At 41.9% G+C, this 25,780-nt stretch overlaps 1 protein-coding gene across 2 annotated transcripts in view; it reads left to right on the top strand.

The window, feature by feature from the left end:
* Positions 1-25,780, top strand: part of PLA2G4A (phospholipase A2 group IVA) — a 163,449-nt gene that overhangs the window by 10,777 nt on the left and 126,892 nt on the right. The window contains exons 1-3 of one of the 2 annotated variants that reach the window (XM_075616879.1): positions 11,049-11,181; positions 19,562-19,652; positions 22,258-22,339. In XM_075616879.1, the coding sequence (XP_075472994.1) occupies positions 19,620-19,652; positions 22,258-22,339 (115 nt within the window). In that variant the 5' untranslated portion in view covers positions 11,049-11,181; positions 19,562-19,619. Of the gene's footprint in view, positions 1-11,048; positions 11,182-19,561; positions 19,653-22,257; positions 22,340-25,780 lie in introns of those variants that run through there. The other variant, XM_075616878.1, reaches the window with a different exon arrangement.

The following is a 25,780-nucleotide window of genomic DNA, read 5'->3' as shown; positions in this document are numbered from 1 at the left end:
ATGTGAGGGGATGGGTCTATGACCATAAACCTCAGACCTATGAGGATGCAGCGAAAATGGCAGATGAGTATGTGGCCAGCCGAGTTGCAATGAAGGACCCTGTAGCACCCAAAGGAGCGGGCCGCGTGGGCCAGGGCGCTAAAACTACCCCTCAGTGGACACACCAGCCTGCGGCAGCAAACAGCACACCCAAGGCTGCAGAATTCAAGCATGAGAGGCGGTGTTATTCCTGAAATAAAGTTGGACATCTCAGGCCAGATTGTCTGGACCGGGACCGGTCCAAGGGACCCCATCAGGGGCAACGCTCACCAGCTGCGAGGCCAGTCGCCCGTGTGCGACTGGCGCACACAGAGGAGCTAAGTACAGCCGTGGAACCAGCCCACAGAGGGATGCCCAGCGGAGAGACTGCACTTGCCACCTCGGGACCAGCAGCGGAGAGCGGGGGACATCAGGTTGCTCCAGTCGGGATGCAGCCCAACGATGTCCAGCAGAAGCATCTGCGGAAGGTGACCATCGCAGACCGGCAGGCGGATGGCTTGCTAGACTCCGGTGCCACTGTGAGTTGCCCGGGTCTTTTTGGACTGGGGTGCCGGACGTGGCATGAGGGAGGTGGGGGTTTTGCCTGGGTTAGATGCCGAGGTCTTGCTGGCTAACGACCTAGGACACGTTACCTGTGTTTTTACCACTGAGCTGGCGCCTGTTGCTACGATCACCAAGAGCCAGTCAGCAAGGATCACAGCAGAACCAGCCCCTGTCCCCCTGCATTTGGGACCTACAGTTCCAGTAGTCTCTGCAGAGACCAGACAGGTAAGCCAGACTCAGTCGCTTTCTGACACTGACTTACTGTTCCCTGTACCTGTTCCCTGTCCCCCTGACTCAGATGTGACCGGGGGGTGGCCAGAGTTAGGTGCCCAGTTTAGGGATGCAGTGCGATCTGATCCCAGCTTGGAGGGCATGAGACTGCGGGCGTCGGAGTCAAAGCCAAGCAAGGTGTCTGATTACTTCTTGTGGCACCGCGGGCTCCTGTATAGAAAGCAAAGGACCACTGGGCTAGATGAGGTATGGACGGGGAAGAGACAGCTAGTGGTTCCCCGGGAGTATAGGCAGCAGTTGTTGCAGGTAGCCCACTCCATTTCACTAGCGGGGCATCAGGGGGTCGCTAGGACGCGAGCCCGGCTGTTGCAGCGTTACTACTGGCCGGGGGCATCCAGTGTGGCGGCAGAGTTCTGCCGATCCTGTGACACCTGCCAGCGAGTAGGTAAGGCGGGTGACCGTGCAAAGGCACCCCTGAACCCGTTACCGGTAATAGGAGAACCCTTTCAGCAGGTAGCTATGGACCTCGTGGGACCCCTCATGGTTCCCAGCTGGTCAGGAAAGCGCTACATTCTCAGGGTGGTGGATTTTGCCACCCGGTACCATGAGGCGGTAGTGCTTGCCAGTATTGATGCTAGGGCAGTAGCTAAAGCTCTGTTAGCCATTTTTCCTAGGGTAAGTTTCACTAGTGAGATCCTAAACGATCAGGGGTCGCAGTTCATGAATGAATTGCTCCAGTGTCTCTGGGATGCGTGTGGGATGAAGCACCAGCGCACGACCCCTTACCACCCCAAACCAACGGACTATTTGAGAGGTTCAATGGTACCCTGAAGCAGATGCTGCGAACATTTATAGAGGCAGAGGGAAAAGACTGGGAGATTCACCTGCAGCACTTGCTGTTTGCATACCGAAAGGTACCGCAAGAATCTACAGGCTTCTCTCCCTTTGAGCTGCTATATGGTCGCAGGGTACGGGGACCTCTGGACCTATTCCGTGAGGGATGGGAAGGGGAGACTACCACTACTGATGCTTCTGTGCTTCAGTATGTGATAGATCTCAGAGACTAGTTAGCGATGCTCATGGGGTTGGCACAGGGCAACCTTAGGGCTGCTCAGACCAAGCAGAAGACTTGGTATGATCAGAATGCCCGTAGCAGAGAGTTCATCCCAGGACAGCAGGTACTGGTTCTCAAGCCCATTTGGGAGAACAAATTAATGGCTGCCTGGTCGGGACCGTATCCGGTACTGCGAAAGATGGACGAGTGCAACTATGTTGTGCAGGTAGATGCTGAGACAGGGAGAAATAAGACTTTTCACATCAATATGCTGAAGGAGTACATAGCACCGAGTGTGGCGAGAGGGAGTGGCTCAGTGAGTAAAATACACTGAGTGGCACTGAGAGTTTGAAGCAGGGGAGCCTGGTTCAATTCCCGGTGTCGGCTCCTTGTGACCTTGGGCAAGTCACTTTATCTCCCTGTGCCCCAGGCACCAAAAACATACATTGTAAGCTCCACGGGGCAGGGACATGTGCCTGCAAAATGTCTCTGTAAAGCGCTACGTATAACTAGCAGCGCTATACAAAAACATGCTATTATTATTATTATTATTATTATTATTATTATTATTATTATAATTTGCAGCCCACCGATGGGGGATCTGACGAGCAATGCTCTGCCTGATCTCCTGGGAGGTACTGTAGAGCAGGTTGAGATAGGGGCTCAGCTGAGTGTCAGGCAGAGAGCAGAAGCCAGGGCTATGCTAGAGAAGTATAGGGCTCTGTTCTCAGACAAGCCAGGGAAGACACACATTGCAGATCACCCAGTGCTGACAGGGGATCTGAGACCTCTGCATAAGCACGCTTATAGAGTATCAGCAGAAGTAAAGGGCAGTATAGAGAAGGAGATAGAAGAGATGCTGGCCCTAGAGGTAATTGTACCGTCCCAGAGCCCTTGAGCTTGTCCGGTAGTCCTGGTGCCTAAGAAGGACGTAACCACCCGGTTCTGTGTGGACTACCGGCAGCTCAATGTGGGCACGGTGTCAGATGCCTACCCCATGCCCCACATGGATGAGTTGTTAGATGAACTTGCGGGGGCAAAGTATCTGACGGTTTTGGATCTCCGTAAAGGGTACTGGCAGATCCCTTTGACCCAGGAGGACAAGGACGCCCTATTGTCTCGGGGAATAACTGCTTGTATGAAGGTAGTAGCATCTATCTGGACAAAGTCCTTAGGGACTTGGTAAACTAGTGACAATCGTACGTGCAGGACACGAAAGATACCCTTCAAAAACTTAACGGTATCAACATCACTGCGGAGACCATTCTTGTGAGTTTAGATGTAGAATCATTGTACACTTCAATTATTCACAAGAATGGTCCAGGTGCCATTTCCTTCAACAGACATAACACCTTTATCTTGGACCTACTTAATTATATCCTTACCCACAACTATTTTGTTTTTGATGGAACCTATTACCACCAGACCCAGGGTACAGCTATGGGGACAGCATGTGCTCCCACATATGCGAATTTGTACCTGGGCTGGTGGGAATTTGTCCATGTCTTTAATGAGGAACTAACTATGTATACTGACCACATCCTACTGTGGATCAGATACATAGATTATATCCTCCTATTGTGGCATGGTCCCCATAATCTTCTGCTCGAATTTGTGGAGCATCTTAACATCAATACATTGAACCTGAGACTAACAACTCTACTGAGTACTACATCCATCACCTTCCTTGATCTGGATATATATGTTGATAGTGATAGGAACATCCAAACTAAAGTATTCAGGAAAAGCACAGCTACTAATAGCTTGTTGCTGGCACAAAGCCAACATCCAACTAGTCTCATTGCCGGAATCCCCACCGGTCAATACCTCCAATTAAGGAGGAACTGTTCCACAACACAGGAGTTCATTATACCATCTAAGGAATTACGTGACCGGTTCCTTTGTCGTGGGTACAGTATTAAAACGCTTAACAGAGCTTACCATAGAGCATTACATAGTAACAGAGATTCTCTCCTGTCCTCCAATACACCTGAAAACAAGGACAACACTATAAGATGTATTGGCACCTATAATAAAAGATGGTGGGCAATAAATGAATATTTGCCCGGCACTGGCACCTCCTGTTGTCTGACACTGATTTGGCTAAGGTCATCAGTGCTAGACCAACTATTACCAGTACACGGTCCAAAAATTTACGGGACACTTGTCCACAGTCAATATCAGCGAGCAAGGGTAGCGACATGGTTGAGCCCCATTAAGGGAATGTATTGTTGCCAAGGTTGTAAGGCATGTAAGCACGTTACTATAGCTAAGACTTTTGCGAATCATGACAACACGCAGCTCCTTACTGTGGATAGTTTCATCAATTGCAGGACTACCAACGTGATGTATCTTATTACTTGCAACTGTGGGAAGAGGTATGTAGGTAAGACTACTAGACAACTTCGTAGACGCATACTTGAACATGTTAATTCTGTCAAGCACTCTACCGAGACCCCAGTTGTGAGACATGTTATACAATATCACAATGGAGATATAAACAGCCTCAAGTTCATGGGCATATACCAACTCAAATGCCCTGCAAGAGGTGGTAATACAGATCAGATGTTACTGCGTATTGAAGTAGAATGGATATATAAGCTTCAAACCAGAAGCCCGAACGGGCTTAATGAAGGGTTTACATATACCCCTTTCATCTGAATCTATTATTTCGATCTCAATTCTCCACCATTCCTTATAGTTTAATCTCCGTTCTCATTCACTTGACCAGTGCAAAGTTTAATTGCTTTCGACCAGCTTACGAGTTATTCCCTCTACCAATTACGTGGGCTAGTTATCCATGGTATTGACATACACTATATGTTTATATATAAATAAAAAAATATATTTCAAAATTATTGACTATATTACTAGAGTCATAAACCCCCTTTGGGTTTATTTAAGTGTGTAATTGTTGCATACATGCAATTGACAAGATTATCTCACGATATAACATCAGTTTTGCGTGTATTCAACTTTAATTTTCTTTATTTTATTAACATACTTTCACTTTTATTTGTTGACATATTGCGTCTTTTTAATGAGTGTTGTGAAATACGAACTTCAAATTTGATACAGGCTGATGTGTGCTTTAATATCATACTGTTCATTTTCCTTAGGGGGTAAGTCAATATCCTCCTTTTTCATAAGGATGATATATATACTGCACAGTCTGTTTCTCTACACATGCGCAGTACAAGCGTTGTTCATCGAATCTATTTCCCCACGCATGCGTACAATCGCTAGTGGGCAAGCTTGGTGTAGGAATAACCACTGTCCGTAATGACACAGGTACTAACAATGATTGACACCCTTTCCCTACACATGCGCAGTGTTATTAGTGCATGTGAACTCTATCAGGTCACATCTGCGCACTAAAGGAGTTGACCGCTGGGGGCGCATGATGCAGTGGCTAGAGGGAGATATATGGCTTTAAGTATAGAGCCTATCTCCCCACGCATGCGCAGTAGTGTCATCGGATAGGTTGAAAGTGCCAATGTTGTATGACAACCAGCTACACGCGCGCTAGGACGACTCGCTTTCCCCTGAGGTAATGAGGATTTAAACTATGTGAATTTTTTGCACATATCGAGCCTGCTGTTTCTATTTTACTCCGCATGCGATTTTTTTGCGCATGCGCGATAGCAGACTGTGTATAACGTCTCCATGGAGACAGGAGGGTATAAATGAGCTCCGCTTCTCCCTCACTGCAAAAGTGTCCATGACGAAGCTCTGTAGCCGGAGGGATACGTGCGTTGGGCACGTAATGCTGTTACCAGTCTCCGTTATGGAGCTGTTGTAATACAGTGTCTTTCAGCCAGTATATTTGTGTTATATAGCCTTTATAGATTATTAGAGTACCATCCATGTGTGTTTCAACCGTGAGGGAAGTTTATTTGCTTCCCAATTAGTAACATTGGAAGTCTACATGTTGCCCCTGATGCACTGATATTGTTATCAGCCCTTGATGTACTGGGGCTGCTGTCACTTTATAAGGGCATTTAACTGTGCAAGGGGAATCAAATTCTCTTGCTTCTTGTGGACTAAAGTGTTACTTGATGCAGCATTAATATACCTAAATGCATTCACTATTTATGATGGTGTCATGCGGGCAGCTATGATTAACATAATGGGATACTTACACATCTATTAGCTATCCCATTCTCACTGTTTGCACTATATATACACCAGCAGGGCTATTCACAGATTTGGTGGGTTATTCCACCCTGGCTGCTTGCACCATTTAGTCCCCCAGTACTCCATTATTACTATTGAGTAGCAGTATGTATGTATGTGAGGTGACTTTGGTGCATTTGTTATTTGATTTAATTTCTTTTTAACACAGTTACATACACATCCGGTTATATATGTTTTAAGTAAAATAAATAAGAGTTATATCTTAAACTAGTGGTGTGCATTTAAGTGAATTTTCTTTGGGGTACAATCACTTTGTATTTCCCTTCTTTTCACTGATTCACTTTTCAGCTCACAGTTTGCACCCATTTTACAATTACTGATTGGATTTGTCGATTTATCATTTATTATTTCAATTAGTATGGTTTAGTTGATCACTCCCTAATCACTTTCTTCTGGAGCAGAGGGAGGAGCTCAAAGTGGAATCAACAGCCCGTAGGTTTATGGAACACAGTTCTCTGCAGAAATTAGGTGGAGACGGGGAGACATATGAGAGGGAAAATAAGTTAAGATGCTGTTCAGGAAAAGGAAATGGAGAAGTCAGAGTGAAAAGTTTGTAGTGAAAACCAAGTCCAGCTTGTGGCTATCCTTGTGGGTGCTGGCTGCAGTCCGTTGGTGAAGGCCAAAAGAAGAGTTAGAAAGAGGAAGCGGGAAGCCCAAGGGACAGAGGGATCATCAATATGGCAATTGAAGTCCCCAAGGAGAAGAACAGGGGAGTTGGGGAAGAAAAGGAGAGCCAGGATTCAAAGTGTGAGAGAAAGACAGAAGGGGTATGAGTACAGGTAGTGGGCAATAGATGACTTCACCTGAAGAGGGAGAGGAGAAAAAAGCTTGACAGTGTGAGCCTCAAAGGAAGGAAAACGAGAGGGCGAGCGATAGGAAGAGTTCAGTAATCAGTACCACACCTCCACACCTGCCATCAGGGTGCGGAGTATGGGAGAAAGAAAAGCCACCATAAGTGAGGGCAGCTTCCAGAGTAGAGTCAGACTGAGTGAGCCAAGTCTCGGTTATAGCAAAGAGGAGCAAATAGTGAGAGAAAAATAAATCGTGCACAGAGAGGAACTTGTTAGAAAGGGAGTGAGCATTTCAAAGGGCACAGGTGAAAGGGAGTGTGACAGAGGATGGGTATGAGGTTAGAGGGGTTTACATCACAAGTAGGTGAAGTTGCAAGTGAGAGGCAAGGACGATAACATGTAGAAAAAAAGGCAGGTACCAGGATTGGGAGAGATATCCCCAGAAGCAAGGAGGAGAAGAATGGAAAGATAGAGGATGTGTTAGTAGAATTTGTAGGTGTGTGTTTTAGTGCAAGGGGAGTAACTGGATTAGAGTCCTGACGTTTGGCAAAGTAATCCAGATACTCCTACCTGGGTATTATTACTTTGCCAAATGTCAGGACTCTAATACAGATACTCCTAACGGGTATTATTCATTTACCAAGGGTCAGGACTCTAATCCGGTTACTTTTACCTGGGTATTATTACTTTCCCAAACTTTACTTTGGTTAGATAAGACTCTAATTCAGATACTCTTACCTGGGTATTATTACTTTGCCGTTCATTACTTTGGTTAGATCAGAACTCTAGTTCAGATACTCTTGCCTGGGTATTATTACTTTGCCGTGCATTACTTTGGTTAGATCAGAACTCTAGTTCAGATTCTCTTGCCTGGGTATTATTACTTTGCCGTGTGTCAGGACTCTAATCCAGATATCCTACCTGTGTGTTATTAGAAAAATCTATTGTTTGTCCCAGACCACCTATATATTTTTTCTTTATCATTCTTGCCTATAAAGTTCAGACTCATCCCAATATTTATTACCTCTTATAAGCCATAATCAGTTTTAGTTAAATGTTTTATCGCATGTCTCTATGCACCTCCTTAATGAAGGGGCCCGGAGATGCCCCCGAAATGTTGGATACATTGGTATATGGATTAAATGCCCCTTTTTTTCATCTACCTGTAATGCTGCGTCTCCTTCCGTGGTCTTTTGATTTTGGTGAAGTTTCTATTATACTATTTATGATGCGAGCACTTGTCAATTGTGAGCTACTTGTTTTGTATATGGTGTGCTTTCTCTCCCCTTTTTGTGTGTGTGTGTGTGTGTGTGCCAGCCAAACCGCTCTGCTGGTAAGAGCCATTCCAGGCCATGTGCGATCAGCTCTGTCAGCCACATCTCTATATCTCTATCTATATCCTTATAGCAAACAAATATTAAATGTAGGATGGGAGTCCTCGGATTACATGCAAACGCCTGTACAAAGACACATACAGATCCACATTTGCATACTGTTATATAGTGCTGACATTGTAAAGTAAAACAAGGCTATTTTGGCAAAAAAAATAAATAAAAATACTAAGTGATTTTTAACTTTGTTTGTTAAAATTTGGTTACCATAAAAACAATACATGTTATGTGGTTTTTTATTGACCTAATCTCTGTTGTGATTAGATTGTATGGAATCTGTTGTATATATGTTTTTGTGTAGATGTATTGTGCTGCCATACTGTAATTAGCCAAAGAGATAGAGGAAGAGAGACTAGCATTTCAGAGTTGTAGTAAACAAATAATTAAAACATTTATTTGAAGGATAATTAATTCTTGCTGAGAGAAAATAACAATCGCGTTTAAATGAGACGATTAATACTTTTAAACATTTTTTTTTAAAGGGAATAAAAACAGAAATACAACTTTTACAGTAATTGCGTTCCAATGTATTTAGCTAAATGTTTTTACAAGAGAAAGTGTGGTATGTATCTTGCACCACTATCGAGTCTTGTGTACCTCAACAATGAGGCGTCAAGAGATCACTATTTTGGGAAACTAGACAAGCGGAGAAAACCCTCGAATGACTAAGGTTGACTGTCTGCATTCCTCCTTTGTGTAATAGGTAAAACGGAAAGGTTGTGTCATAAATATGTCTGAATATTTGAGTATTGGGCAGATCTACTCCCCCAGGGTTTCCTTTCAATGTTAGTAATGAGTATGTTTATATGTAACAGGGCTGTGTGGTCTTGTTGAATAGAGGTGTGTAAAAAACAATGTGCATCATCTTTGAATTTGTTCGTGTCTATGGGGGGCGTTTTGGAGGAGTGGGGGGGGGGAAGTAAAGTAGTTACGCAATGCAAAGATTGAGATATATGAAACATTATTTTTTTTTTTTAATTTTTTATATTTGCGTCAACAAAGTCTGCCAGGTCTGAGGTGGAGTAAACTTTTCTGGCCAACATTTTGCGTCACATTTAAGAAACTCTTTTTAACATTTGACACAAATAATGGAGCAATGGGTCGAAGCGAACTTATTTTCACACTTTATATTGGCACATCTTCCCCCAATTTGTGATCTGCTAAAGGTGCAATCCCTCATATTGGTAAAGTGTACATATTAAAAGCGTTTCATCTGGGTGATTAATACCTTCCTTCTTTTTACTAAAATCAAAAACTTTTTTTTTTTTTTTTTTAAGGATTTTTAGATCATTTTTTTAAAAGTTTGTAATCATGGAGAGCCCAGACATGGACGGGGTTTGATTTCTTATGCCTACTATCTCGTCGGATGACGCTGTATTTAACAAGAGCATGCACAGGCAACACCCCCCCTCATTCCCCACCCCTAATCTTTATTTGGTGTCAGATAAGGGCAGGATATGCTAACAATAAATTTTAAAAAAACTTGATTTACACTTAGTTTTGCGCGGCATAGAAAATAGTAAGTCTACTACATCGCTCTGTAAATTGGAGGGTTTACGGAAGCATTTACATGACCCACAGATTATGAGATGCATCAAATTTTATATCTTGTATTTGCTTCACTAAAGTTCTGCAAGATGTATGGCGTCAACCTTTCTGGCTAACAATTTGCATCAAATGTAAAAATTCTTTCTTACACTTGACGCAAATGCAAAAGATGCATCAAAGCAAACTTCTATTCACACTTTCTTTACGTTGATACATTTTGCCCTTTGTAGCTGCTGTTACTTTGTTTCTTTGCATCAATGAAATCTGCAAAGTGTGAGGTGTTATTCTGTGTCCAACACATCAGCAGGTACAAAGGCAAAATAAAAAGTACACCTCAAGTAATTGATTAATTTGCAAATTGATGACAGGGTTAATGGTTGAATGATGTCATCTTTATATACATCGCCATTGTGCTTTTGGTTTAGCTTAGACCTGTGTTGCAATGGCCATGTGATTTCGTTTGCAGTGATCATATCTCCCATATCCGGCCCCTGATGACAGAAACGGATTAAAAAGTTCTCCTCTTCAATTCCTATCTAGTCTGGAGTCTCTTAACTCGGACATCCACCACCATCCTACTGATGACTGTGCTGTTTTTAGAAATTACGCAAGAGTTATGTGGGTGACAGTTCCCATGTTACTCACGCATAAAGGAATAATTGCTAGCATACTGTATATATTTACACGTTGATTACCTGCCTATGTAGTGTTGATACACACTTGCAGAACATGTATTACATGTAGTCGCTGGATTTGATCTGTATTTAGTATGCATTGCTAATCCATAAAGCACCCTTATAGCTCGTTCAGCTGAATGGGACATACATAGCCTTACGGCTTACCAATACTTAGTAAATATGGGACTTGTATTTTTATAGGGGCAATGGAGATGTGTATCATTTATAGATGGTCCCTTAGGCCTCGAGCATGGTCAGCCTCGAGCAAGCACCCGCTTTCCCTCAGCCTCAGAGCGCCTCCGCCCGTCTGGATTCACCCTGGACGCAGCCTTATATTGAAGAGTTTATATTGAAGAGCCATGTTTTAATGGCATTTAGTAAGGGTCCCTAGCAATGAGACATGGGGAATTGTCATGATGTAAAAAGGAAGATGATGTAGGCTGTTGCTTATTATGGTTTTTTTTCCATTCAAAAGCTTTACTGCATTATAAACCCACAAAGAGCATTACATGGTGTCGGAAGTGCTTAATTAGAAGGAGGAGAGCGCTCTTTGCTTCTGTTTTTAATACCGGAAGCAGAACACGGACACAGCAAGTGAAGCATAAAGCTACAGAGACAAAAAGGCTGTTGTAAGCATTGGATGTGATGCAATCCCAATCCAGCCTGCACTTATCTACAAGCAATGTTTCAGAGAACTGGAAAATGTTGAGGTAGAAATTTGAGCTGTATTTAGTGTGGCCCTAGGAGTTGAGGAGAAAGGAAATAATCAATATTCTTGCATGTTGTGGGGGAGGAAGCATTGGATATGTTCAATAGCTTTACGTCTGAAAAAGGCACAAGTATGATGTTAAGTAAGATACTGATCAATTTTTGATACGATTCTTTACTGTGTTGATTGAGCTTTTCACCAATCTGTTTGACAATAATTTGTACTAGGTATTGTGTGAAAAAAATCTACATTTCTGGCAAATTACCTTAATTCAGCACTGGAAAACGGTGGCCCATTATCACTGAAAACTTCAGCTGGAATACAATATCTGGAAAATATGCCCTTCATACTCGCTCTCACAGATTTACTGCTAGTATTGCTGGCAATTTCTGGATACAAACAATAATTCGTGGTGACTATTAAATAGTCTTTTGAGTTCTAAGTAAGTAAATCCTTGCCATCAGAAGCATGTACAGTATCTCAGTTTCTGAGGACTTCTCATTGTGCATTGATTGAACCACTACTCTGGACAGTGTATCTGCTGTAAACATGAATTTTCCAGGCATAGAAGTTACAATTAAACCATGTGTCTGAAATTGTATCATCATTTATTTGAATCCTCAAAGTGCAGTCTTTAAGTGGCCAGCCAAATAAGACTATTAGGGGTTTGTGATCTGTATGTATTGATTAAATCGTTCACATGCAACCTCTAATCCTAAGAGTTTCTTATCAATCTGTACACACCTGATTTTTGCATCAGTTAATGATCTGAAGGCATACGCCACGTGTTAACAATCATTGTGCTTCTAGAGCCTTATTGCAACCAGCCCGGATTGTGATACATCTGCTGAAATATTAACAAGCCTTTCTGGTGCATAAAACTTAAACTGACCAGCTCCCACGATTCTCCCTGGTCTGGACCCTATAACCATCATTTTTTTTGTTTTGTTTCCAGCAGTGTTTTTAGTGATGCTGTCTTTGTTAGAAGTCTAGGAATAAGCTTGCCAAGGTAGTCCAAAATGCCAGCAACCACTTAACTTCTTTGACTGCGAACAAAGCATAATTTCAATGACCGACACTTTTCTTTTGTCTGGTTTTGTACCTTCATGGGAAACGAGCTTGTCTATGGTGTTTTTATGATTAATGCTTACAATACACCTTCTCTTCTCTGGTATATCTGTCCCAGAATAACCTGTTACTTTTACTTTTGTTGGTCTCAGTTATGGCTTTCTTTTCCGTCCCTTATATTGAGTTAGAATTTTAACCTGATATCCCGTGTCCAGTTTCAAAGGAATTAGTGCTTGATTAAGTATCATTGGAAGAACCCAGTCCCCATTTTCAGCTGCACTGGTTTCCAGCATATCTACATACAATTCCTGATGCAGATTGTGTTCAGCTGCATGCTTGACTTTTCTACATCTGCTATTGTCTGCACTTTGCAAAATGAATAAGGTTGCCACATGTTTGACATAGCTTCCCAAAGGCTACACAATGTTTGGGGCTAATATACGACTAGCATTTCTCACATAGCCATGTATGGCCTATATTCAGTAACAGCTTCAGCATGGCCCAATTCCCATTCATTTGATTTACCAACGTAGGTGCCTCAAGTGTCATCTTTTTTTGACAGAATATTCCTCAAACAAAAAATGGCCAGTATCTTACTTAGCATTATACTTGTACCCTTTTCAGATGTAAAAGAGCGCTTTGCATGCAGGGGTGAATTGTATAGATCTGGCAGGAAGAGGAGTCCACTTCAGGCCAGATCATGTTCAGAGCTTCATAGGAGCATATAATGGGGTCTCCCTCAGGAAATGGGCAGCCCATGACTTATCAACTACATCATGGGGCACCCAACGGGTTAACTTCAGGTGATCGATATCTTGTTTTTTTTTTTAGATAACTTAATATTTTAAAATAATTATAGGTAAGATGAGGCATGGGAGGGGTTTGATTTCATGTGACTACTCCCTTTGTGTGAAATCATTAACTGATGAAGAGGAGCTTGCACAGCCAAATCAACCATTTATCAGCCCTTTAACATGGACATAGTGAGCTATAATAACCAGCACCCCCCCCCCCCTTTAGAAGCACCATTGAAATTTTTTTTTTTCAAATCAGCCACGTTTGCTTTATGTCTAATTGCAATTGTTTAAGGAAAATAATTACATTAAGTTGTTTAAAAAATAAAAATAAACAAGGATGGCACTTGGCACTAGAAATAAAGTAAGCTGATTGCGGAGGCTTTATATGTACAGTATGTATTTGGTGCCTTTTAAACTGTATAATTATAACTATTTACATTTTTAACTTTGAATTTTTGTATTTACTTAAAACTTAAAGGATGATGAATGTCTTTATGGTAACCAATGATTTGGAGGGCGTTTATAATCTGTCTCTAGTTTCTTTCATAAGTCTGTCTATATAGTTTATAAAATCTTCAGGCAAGTTGTTCATTACTTAGCCTTAATTACCACTTTAGATCATTCAGTTCTTTGTTCGTAAAGTAATTTTGATGCCATCATTAGACAGTCATGAACAAATATGTTCATTTTTATGCCATCATAAACAAATATGATAAATAATTCATTTCACAGGACCCAGTGAAAAGAAAAGCATTGGTACATGATGCAAATAAGTAGACATTTCAAACAAGGGTTATTTAATCTTTGGGCCAATATATTTCATATATATATTTATTTATTTTGGTGCACCCTTTATTGCTTAAATTCTGCCTTCACTTAAGACTTGTATAGAGTCCCAATAAGCAGTCATACATCTGAGTGCCATAAGCAATTTGAGAGATGATTTTAAAAATATAAATGCATTGAGACCTATGGGGAAGACTGTCTCCTTGCAGCCATAACTCTGCCACCTCTATGGCTTGGGAAGGGAAGGGGTGGGTGGTCAGAGTTCCCTGATGGTATATCACCCACAGAACCCCTCCTCTGGTCAATAATTGTGCTTCGTTTGGGTGCTAGTGGGGCTGAATCGAAACTGGAACCTCATTCACTGCTGTAGACTCCTCCTGATGTGCCGCCTCTTCATTTTAGAGGTTCATTATTACATTCTTCTCTATCACCACCACATCATGATCATGGAGCATCGCCCCTCTCCTCCTGTGATGGTATAACTAAGGCCTCGGACATGGTGCAGGGAGCGGCGCTGACCCGTGCTGAGGCGCGCGCATGCTTACCAGTGAGCCCCTGCAGCCGCAATGAGAGCGGCTTTAGCAGGGGCTCGCGCACGCTTGCGGAAGCGTGTGTCTTACCAAATCTTTCGTTTCGGCGCTCACGGGAGCGCAGGGCCGGTCACGTGAGCGGTTCGCCCAATGAGGGCGAACCAGCTTCGTGACGTCACTGACCCGCCCCCCAGACACGCCCACGAACGGCGCGTGCTCTAAGGCCAAGGAAAGCACCGCTTTCCCTCAGCCTCAGTGCGCCTCCGCACGGCTTCAGTGTCTATGAACTAAGCCTATGGAAACCTTGAAAACCAATAGGGGAGGGTCTCTTGTTTTTAAGTACATCTACATTTCTGATCATTACTTAAGTAATAAGCCCCGAAGAACAGGGCATTACTGGCCAGTAATGCCCTGTTCTGAGGTGATTATTACTATTATAGGCTAAATGTAGACTTTGTTCATAAATAATAGACACACTTGTATAGTTAAATAGATTTTTTAATTAAAATAAAATGGTAAATAATTGAAACTACCTCTACATACGCTTACACTGCAGATATCTATATCACACACTGCCGCCCCTCTGTGTACACACACACACACACACACACACACACACACACACACACACACACACACACACACACACACACACACACACACACACACACACACCAGCTCAACTTACACAAACTGCTGCTAAACACACACACACACACACACACACACACACACACACACACACACACACACACACACACACACACACACAACCTCTACACACACTGCAGCTCTACACACACACACACACACACACACACACACACACACACACTGGAGCTCTAGACACACAACACACCACATCTACACACACAAAACACAGCAGCTCTACACACGCACAACACAGCAGCTCTACACACACACACACACACACACACACACACACACACACACACACACACACACACACACACACACACACACAACCTCTACACACACTGCAGCTCTACACACACACACACACACACACACACACACACACACACACACTGGAGCTCTAGACACACAACACACCACATCTACACACACAAAACACAGCAGCTCTACACACGCACAACACAGCAGCTCTACACACACACACACACACACACACACACACACACACACACACACACACACACACACACACACACACACACACACACACACACACACACACACACACACACACACACACACACACACACACACACACACCCCCCCCCCCCCTCCCCTTCAACTGAATCTGCTCAGAAAATCTGTCAGCTCGGGAGGGGGGAGTCAACCCGTGGCTGATACGTCCTGACCAATCCCCTGCCCTGTCTCAGCTGTTCTGAAAGCTGATTGATTGGAAATAAACACATTGAAAACTACTCATTCTGCTGCTTAAATTCCGGGCATTACTGATTGGTTAAAATTCCGGGCATTATCCAATGCCCTGAGTTGTACTGCTTTAACCTATAATATGTGATATGTGATATGAGGGGATATTCCATTTGGAATTTTGAGGGTAACTCCAAGGATTGTGTGAGCATTTCAAAACATCGTATTTATATGTATTTCGTGTTGGGTTTTGAGTCGTTGTGACAGGGGCACACAAACACAATTTTGTGGGTGCTGTTAATTGATAGAGGACAGAGTCACCGCCAAGCAAAGGTATTCCATATTTGCCTGAGTACTTTTGTCTCTGAAAACTCCTGTGAAATCAGCTCCCCAAATAAATGTTGCATATTCTTTTGTTGCATTTTATTTAAACACCTAGTTCACAAGATGCCACAGGTATATTTTTTTATTCCCACAAGAATAGGGTTACGCTTGGCTGGCATTTGCAGCACCCCTCTCTCATGCGAGCGGACCTACAGTTGGTGCTATAAAGCAGTCCCATAGGCCAAACGGAATTAAGGGTAATAGAATATGTAGTAGGTTACATGTAGCCGTTTAACACAATTTTTAAACAAATCAGACTAAATTTGTTTAATAATGTTTTAAACGTTTAATGTCCCCATAGTATCCAAATGTTTGGTGTTTTTATGATCTAATTGATCTAATATTATTTGTGAACTGTTGTAAAATACATTTTCTTGTGTGGCTAGTAATGGGAGCATAAATAGTGTAAAGAGATACTGGAGAAAGAACAATAATGATAAGATGAGAAACATACTGTACTCCTTTTTACACAAGAAGCAAATAAGTAAATGCTATGAGGGATTAGCCCGTCCTATGGCCATTAGCCTATCATTACTAAGTGTTGCAATGCCTTTAGACATCTTTCGATGCTGGTAGACGCCAAAGGTCACATGTACAGTAGATGACACTGGGACTTCCACCTGACTGTACCTACTTTAAAGGCAGTAATAATACCAATGTCCTACTTCTTATCTCCGCAAACCCATGAAGTACTGTACAACCTCCTCTGTAAGTCTGCATACTGCGCTTGCTGACTGTGGGAAAGAGCTGAAATATCATTTGTACAAATATGGAAAAGCAGAAGCAGATAAGGAACAGCCAGGCATTAACTGACTTATACAATTCTTACTTTGTGTAGCTTTGAGTAGCTAAGCCTTGATATTTTTTTTATAGGAACAAATGTAATATTTGTGTTGATAAAAGCAACAAGATACCTTGGCTTGAACCACAGGTCCTAGAAATAGAACCTGTAGTTCAAGCAATAACTAACCATCTGACAATTGTGCTTTTTGGTGTACTTCAGCATCACTATCACCTTTTTATTTACTTGAATGTAATATTTCCATTGTCCATCACTTTTTTTTTATTTACAGAATTGTAATTGGGGAGTCTTTTGGGGCTCCAGAAAGCCAGTTCCCGACATACTACCTTTTTGTTTTTTGCTGGTAAAACTCCTTTGAGTACCCTAAGTCTCTATGTTAGGGGGGCTGGCATTCCAGGGGCCCCATGACGCAGTGACTATATGCTCAGGGAAGGTTGTTTTTCCTGGTTAGATTGCGTCCTACGCTGAAGCATAGAACATGGTCTGCCCTGTGAGGAAACGGCAGAAGAGGGGCTTCTCTTACATTTCCTGAAAAATGTTTGCCATGGTCACGGGACCACCATTTAAAGCTGTCACGTGACTGCACTGTGTCTGAGGGACCGGGGCACTCGGTAATGCGACCCTCTGGCATTCAAAAGGATAAATCAAAGATGGCCACCAGGGACGTCATTTAAGAAACAAAAAAATATCATGCCCTGAAGACTTTGTGGGCCGTTTATGCTGGGATGTCTGTCACTTTTAATTTTTTATGTAAATCTATTTAGAAACGTGAAAGTAAATACTGTATGGTGCTTTTCCAACCAATTATCATGTTTTGCATTACAATATTATAATTTTGCATTATATTTGAAATGTATAAAACATTATTATATCACTTAAATGTGAAAGGCTGAGTACATTTTGTTCATTTATTTTACTTCTTTTGGTGACACTGGTGCTTATTGTCACTTTTTACAGGGAAGTAATACATTACAGTCAAGCTACTGTGCCACTGCTTCTATTAATCCAGCTTTTGTATAGATAACAAGCATTGTAACGTACATCAGCTGCGCATGCAAACTATCATTTGTAGGAAAGAATTTGCTTATGGAAATACCATATGTTTACAATTACAGTACTAAGATCCCTTGAATAGCCTATGATGTGTGATTCAAATTTGTAGGGGTTGTGTCATTGAATGTCAAATGTACTGTAATAGGAAATATGAGTGTTGTTTTGGAGAGGTTTTAGGCTTAGCCAAATTGTAACAGACAGGGCCTGAAACAGCTATTCCGAGCCCGTCTCTCACACTGCCCCCCCCCTCCGCCTCTTTTGCACTCCCCCCCCCTCCGTCTCTCTCGCACTCGTCCCACCCTCCGTCTCTCCATCTCACTCGCACTCTGCCCCCTTCCGTCTCTCTCGCACTCTGCCTCCCTTCGTCTCTCTCGCACTCTGCCTCCTTCCGTCTCTTTCGCACTCTGCCTCCCTTCGTCTCTCTCGCACTCCCCCCCCCCTCCGTCTCTCTCGCACTCGGACCCCCTCCGTCTCTCTCGCACTCGTCCCCCCCTCCGTCGCACTTATCCCCCCATCATCTCTTTTTGACTCGCCCCCCCCTCCCCTCCGTCTCTCTTGCACTCGGCCTTTCTCCGCCTCTCTCACACTCTGCCCCCCCCTCTGTGTCTCTCGCACTCGGCCTCCCTCCGCCTCTCTTGCACTCGGCCTTTCTCCGCCTCTCTCACACTCTGCCCCCCCCTCTGTGTCTCTCGCACTCGGCCTCCCTCCGTCTCTCTTGCACTCGGCCTTTCTCCGCCTCTCTCACACTCTGCCCCCCCCTCTGTGTCTCTCGCACTCGGCCTCCCTCCGCCTCTCTCGCACTCGGCCCCCCTCCGCCTCTCTCGCACTCGGCCCCCCTCCGTGGCCGTGATGTATGAAAAGTGATACTGACATTGTGGGCACTGTTGAAACCCGAAACCTGTTGCGCCGGGAATTATTATCCCTGCCACCTAGACGTCAAAGTAACTCTGCAGATTGTTGTTGTACAATGTTATTAGTTATTGTGGTTAAATATTTCAAATGAAAACAGATTCATATTTCTCAGAAATGATTCAAGCAAATTCTGAAAATGCCGTACAAGTTGCAAAATAATACATTGAATGTTTTCTATCAAGAATCTGGTCGATAAGATTTACTGTTGAATTGAATTTTTTTATCACTTCAAAAATCTAAAAATGAATTCCAATATATGGGCGACACCGATGTTGGTGGAAAATTCTGGCAGATATAAATTTCATCGGAATCGGACAAGGCATTAGGCCTGTGGAGAGAGAACACACACAGGGTGTGTGTTTTGTCTGTTTTTCTAGGTGGCCACAAAGTCTATTTGAAGTCTTCGCTCACTCATCCAATAAAATTGCACTGTGACTCTACACAGTGTTGCAACAATACATGGACAATCTTAAATAGGCTTTTTACCGAACTGATTCCACTTACTTTCAGAAGATATTGTGTTGTAATCTGGGGCATGTTGTATGTACAGTATCTGTTATGTCTCCAAATAAATCTGTTTTATTGTTAATATAACTTCTCATATATTCTTTTTTAATAACATTTCTGATGTCCCTTTTGTTTACTAATAATCTCATGTGTATATATATATTTTTTCTTTTTATGAAGGATTGAAGAGCAGAAGATTCATTCAGGATAATAAGGAGCGGGATATCACGGTTTTATAATGACCTCTATAGATCCTTACCAATATATAATAGTAAGTATACATTGCTAATTATACAGAATATAGACTTTCTAGGCTGAATTATGATATTGGTTTTAAAATGATCCTTAACCCATTTGTTCCAAGAGGGGTTTAATGGAGCACCTTCCCCCCTCCCCTCATAAAATTAATTAAAAACCGCTCAGTCGCCATTTATCATGTATTACACCTCTTGTGTTTCAATTTGTATTCTATTTAAGTGATTTTCAATATAAAAGATGCATCAACACAAATATGTGTTTTGCTGCAGTTCTCCATGTTTTGGGGTCTCTGTTATATGTATGAAGCGTTATAGTAGAGAAGTTTTGCCACTGCGTATTTGCAAGTTCCTTCAGCCTCAGGTTTCTGAGGATCAGCCTCAAAAAATAAAAATAAAAAACCTTCCTTTTTATCACTGAAAATCTGCCAACTCTGGGAGCGAGAGTGCTCAAACGTATACTGTCAAAATGTTTCTGTTGGTTTAGCGGACACTGCTAGAGTTGTGTCCCAGAATAGCGGAGGTACCTTAGACTTGTCAATATAGTTCATATGAAAATTATTTTAGGAAGTGTTGGAAATGAGTCCTTTAAATATACTTTATCTGCTGTTAAGTAGAAATGCAGAAACTATCATAACCCGATCCGCAGATATACGAAGACAGATTGGGTACTAAAAAATCCATCCGGATACATCAAAATCAGATCTGTTCCACCCGGATTTTGGGGAATCTGGTGTCTGATTTAATCTTAAACCTGATTCCGTATCTGAGAAAAGACCTATTTTATTAAAGTCTCAAGTTCTATATATATCCCTTCAGATTTCCCTCCAGATAACATTGGGAGACACACCTAGGCTCTAAAAGGAGCCCACCTTGAATATATGGTAGTTATGTAAAGTATATTTAAATGACTCGCATCCCACACTTCTTAAAACGATTTCCATATGAACTTGAACTATATTGACAAGTCTAAGGCACGTAGTGAGGAATGCGGTACTGGTGCCAGGCTTGACAGGATTAGAACTCACAACCTCTGCTTTTCTAGGCCACAGTAGTGTAAGCTAAACCAGCTGATGCGTAGCACCACGGTCACAGAATACTTCTGAGCTCTGGCTCATCAGGAATCAGATTTAAGATCGAATCTCATGGCGGGTTCCACAAAATCTGGGCGTAACGGATCTGATTTTGGATGTATCCGGTCAGATTTTTTTTTTACTTCCCAATCCGCCTTTGAATATCTGTGTACGGAATGGATTTTGGTAACACTAGTGTGGAAAATCTGTGGATTGTATTTTGACAGTTTCTCCCATCCCTGTGACACCCATCACAATGTGGAGTAAATTGTTAACCGGAATGGTATCTGACACCTCAGACCTGGTTGAATCTTTGGCATATTTGGCAACATAAGAGCAGAATTTGATACATACTGTACCATTATGTTGGGATTATAATATAAACTGGTGAACCTGGAGCAATAACCTTTATATGTTGTCCCAAAGAGGTGTGAAATGGAATGACCTCTTTGCCCCACCTTTTTTTCCTGTATTATTTGAAAGGTGCAATTCCCCTGTATGTTTATTTATTTTTACATTTAACACCATACGATATAATAGGGTGTCTGATTTTAGTTTTTTCCCTGCTCACTGATTTGTGAAGCGTGGTCCAGATCCATAGTGCTCCGTTAAGGACAGGTACCGACATTCCTATTTTACTAGAGTACCAGAGACTTATATACCTCCCAAAACAACCCTTTATACTGTATGTGGGGATATCATCAAACAGAAAGTGAAATACACCTTAGATACCTGGGAAATATGCTAATTTGTATATGCAAAGCTCTCTCCCTCTCTCTGCTCTCCACCAAAACCCATATTTCAGAGTCTAGATGGAAGTAACAACACATTTTGGTAAGCTCTCTTTGCTTTATTCTACTGCATATACACAGAAGTGGGCGTTCAGGCCGTTTTCAGCCAAAAATCCCCCATGCAGCTTCTCGGTATATACTGTGTAGAGTTACTGCCTTAAAATTTGACTTCAAAAGTGTCAATTTGCCTATTGCTGTCCAGCTAGTTGACATCTCCTGACAATATGCACGTCATTCTTCGTTTCATGCAATCGGCATTCATGGATGCAAATAAGTGTTGTGAATATACAGTACGTACATCTGCCCACGAGAATAAGAGTTTGACAACTTTAAGTACTTTTATGTACAGTAGCTGTAGGGAAGTTCCAGATAACAGGCACAATTCAAATATCTTTAAACAACTGAACAGTGTTAACCTTAAAGTGAAACGTTGGCTTATTTTTCTAAAAACTAATGCCTTTTCGTATTTCCTTGGTTCCTGTGACATTTGCTCTTACTGTGCTACAGTCTCAGCTGTTTAAACAATGAAAAAAAACACACATCCATAACATTTAGAAAAAGTAAGTAAAAAAAAAAAACTGTGTAGAATACGCATACTGTATACTGTACTTGTTCATTTTTTAAACAAATGGTGCCAAATTGCATCAACACGTTAAGCATTTCACTGCACGTTTTAGGACTGTTGAGTACACAGTGTATTTCAGCTGCATTATTTAAAACCTATTATTGTACTTTAAAAATGATATATTTTTTCCTAGGTGGAGCACCAGTACTGTCACAAGTTTACAGTAACCGTATTAAGGGCCACACATGTGACAAAGGGGACATTTGGCGACATGCGTAAGTACTGTGAAAAATGACATTTATTAGAATCGCTGCTTCACAAGCTCATTTTGAATATACAGAAATATATTCGAGGAGTATCCAATTCCAACCAGCAGATCAGGGCTTTTCAACCTTCTCATTGGGGGAATCTCAGCTAGGTCACATTTTGGGAATAATCAAGAAACATTGTATGTTATCCAAGTGCATTCTCCGGGTTGTTCATTCCTTTAAAGTGCACTGTGCACCTAAAAAATGACCGTGAACGGGAGCTCAATATGATACCATTTGAAGCAAACATTTGCAACGCCATCAATTTGTGGATTTTGTCGTCAAATTGACCGAATATTCTCAAACTTCAGTTAAAAACGGTAATGTCTAGTCAATCTAATTCTCACACTAGTGTGTGGTATTATACGAGCAAACAAATAAGCCTAGTTTCCACTGACAGCCGAGGCTCCGGCAACGAAGTTATCCAGAAAGTCCTGTAATTGTTGGTCACAACGATCAACCACTGTCACAAAGTCAAACAAAAATGTAATGACTGAATACCACTTCAACGCTCACATTATTGCGACTTGAAAAGAAATATGTTTAATAAAATATCACAAACGGCAAAAACATTTCCGTGTAATAATCTCATTCGCAACAAACTGTCGTAAAGGTGAAAAACAAAAATGAACACACACAGCTCATTATTCTCAAGAAGGCCATGAGGTTTGCACAGTTATACTGACATCATGGATACCGTGGGAAGCCAATCAAAAACCTGGTGTGCAGCAAATAATTATCACTGCCACCAAGATATCAAAATAAATCTATAGGTTGTTGTTGGGCAGTGTTATTTGTTACCGTGGTTACCAATGTATTTTCATTTTAAATATTTAATTTCCCTGAAATGGTTCAAGCAGAGTGCCTGAAAATGTACTACAAGTTGCAAAATGAATGTAAAACATTTAATGTTTTGTATCAATAATCCGGTTGATGAGATGCACTGTTTATTTATTTCTTTATCACTTCAAAAACTGTATTTGTATAAAACATGTATTTTTTTTTTCTTACAGATTAGCAAATATTAGCTAAAAACTGGTATACGGAGTAACAGAAGATCAATTAGTTAATAGATAATATGAGCTTGCTATGTTTTTTTTTTTATCTAGTATCGTTTATGGGGACAGACGTTGATTTCTGCTTAACAATCTCTTAGAATGAGAGATTACTTGGTCGTAACATGTTGGAGTGTTTCTCAACAGGATTAGTTTTGTGTTGTACTGTAGCAACGTGAGATTTCAATCTGTAATTTCCTTAACTACAACTGCAGTGCTCAGTTGGGTAATGCTGATCGGGTGATAATGGTGTGCCACAAATACAAAATATCAGCAATCAGCATGAAGATACGATCTCTGTAAAATGATTCAAGGATATTTTAGCGTATTTGAGCTATGCCTCCTTTTTATATGTGTAACAGTATTTCTGGCCCGGCCTGACCCACCCAATCTCACATTGGCCCCTGTGGTCTAACCGGACCCCATTACAGTGTGAATATGCCTGACGGTGCACCTGTTGGCTACAGGACTACTGAGTCTCCCGCATGATGGTGTGTGGGGAGAACCCGTCTAGACAGGCAGCTGAGGTAGTGTGTTGAGTCTCACCTAGTTCCAGTGCAGCGCCTCCACCTCAACAGGGTCCCTGCGTCCGCATGGGAATGATCCTGTTGAGGAACTCCTCCGTGATGCTCCTCTCTGTACACTCATTCCACAGAAGTACACGAGAGGATTTCTGAATGAACACATCTTTATTGAATGATGTGGGCTAGCTGCCCCTCGCAGTTGAGACTTAGCCTCTCATGATTCTCCACACTGCTTCCCTTCAAAGGTGATTCTTTACTTTAATAGGGATTCCCTATCCCCGCAGGGATCACTATCCTGTGCCAGGTCCCTGGACACAGTCTCCTCTGGAGTTACCGCAACTCTTCCTCTCAGCAGAACTCAGGTCTCATACCAAGACTCTCCAGCAACTCCTGCTGGGCTTGAACTAGAACTAAGAACTGTACAGCAACTATACAGCAACTAACTTTTGAGCACAGTGCTGTGCCTTATGTACTTTCTGAGGCTGACACACCTCTGACATCACTAACCATGGAGTCAGAGCATGTGACCAGTCCCAGCCATACACAGGGCACCCCACCAGGGTGTGAGGGTAAACCTCCATAATTACTGCTGGCATGCCCACACTTACCAGGCCTTACTGCCAACAGGAGAGATGACTGTAGGCATTTTACATGACCGCTACATATGTATATTTTCATTTACTGAATGTAGCGTCAACAGTACGCAGCTATTTAGAAAAGAGACAATACAGGGAATTATAATACAAATAGTTCAACAAACATGAAGTCAGACAATAGGACAGGTAATCTTGGCCACAGAGAGCTTACAATCTAACGTCTGTTATTTATGAAGCAATTACATTACATACAATCATCTTCCAACAGTGGGGAGTGCACTGTATATCTTGGTTAGGAAGAAACATGAAAAACTTTCATTTGGACATTCATATTACTTAGGATTGCTGAAAATTTGTTTGACAATTGTACCTGTACTTGATTATAGCAACAGTAGGGTCCACTACGTAATGGACATAATCAAAATGCCAATCCCATTTATCGAACCCCCAATCACATGTTGGCTGCTATTATTGGAATGGCATTTATCGCCGGAATGTGGTTTGATACTGGCATAGGCGCTTAGAAGAATCTTCTCAATAGTTGTAGTATCCGTGTTCGCCCTGGAGAGGTGTGGGTTATTTGCAGGGTGAGATACCTTGCAGATAAGAAGGGTATTTCTTCATACATGAATTATACTTTGCAGAGCTCACAAAAACACACTGGTCTCTTCAAGGGTAGTGTCACTGGTACATAATAACATATCACAGCCTACAGAGAATCTCTAAAGGATATAAAACAATTATGATGGCAAGTGGAGTTGCTCAACATTCCTGCAAAATCCGCTGTTTTATTCACAGCAACAGTTACACAGAAAACTTCACAAAACATTAAAGATCAATGTGCAGGTCACATAACCCTTAATTCAGGTCACATGATCCTTTATATTCTGCCATTTGCTTTACATTTTGCCATAATTGAGCAAAAATGTATTATTGGTGAAATTTCAAATAAAGCAACATTTCTGAAATCTTTAACAAAAAAGCAAAATGTAAGAAAAGAAAGGCATTCACACATTTCTAAACCCTAATAGTGTTTCAATGCCAAGGAAGATAAATCTAATTATGCGTGTGTAACCCCTCATTATACACAGTCTAGATGTGCTATAGTGGGGTCTGAGTGTGCTCCCTTAGTACCCCACAACGGGACACATCAGACCAATAAAAAAGGCGAGACTTGGGTATATATTAACCAATATTTTATAGACATGGGCAACCTTTATTCGGCGCCCCAAT

This window comes from Ascaphus truei, chromosome 10 (genome assembly GCF_040206685.1).
Source record: "Ascaphus truei isolate aAscTru1 chromosome 10, aAscTru1.hap1, whole genome shotgun sequence".
Lineage (NCBI taxonomy): Eukaryota > Metazoa > Chordata > Amphibia > Anura > Ascaphidae > Ascaphus > Ascaphus truei.
This window is presented reverse-complemented; position numbering and strand designations above follow the sequence as displayed.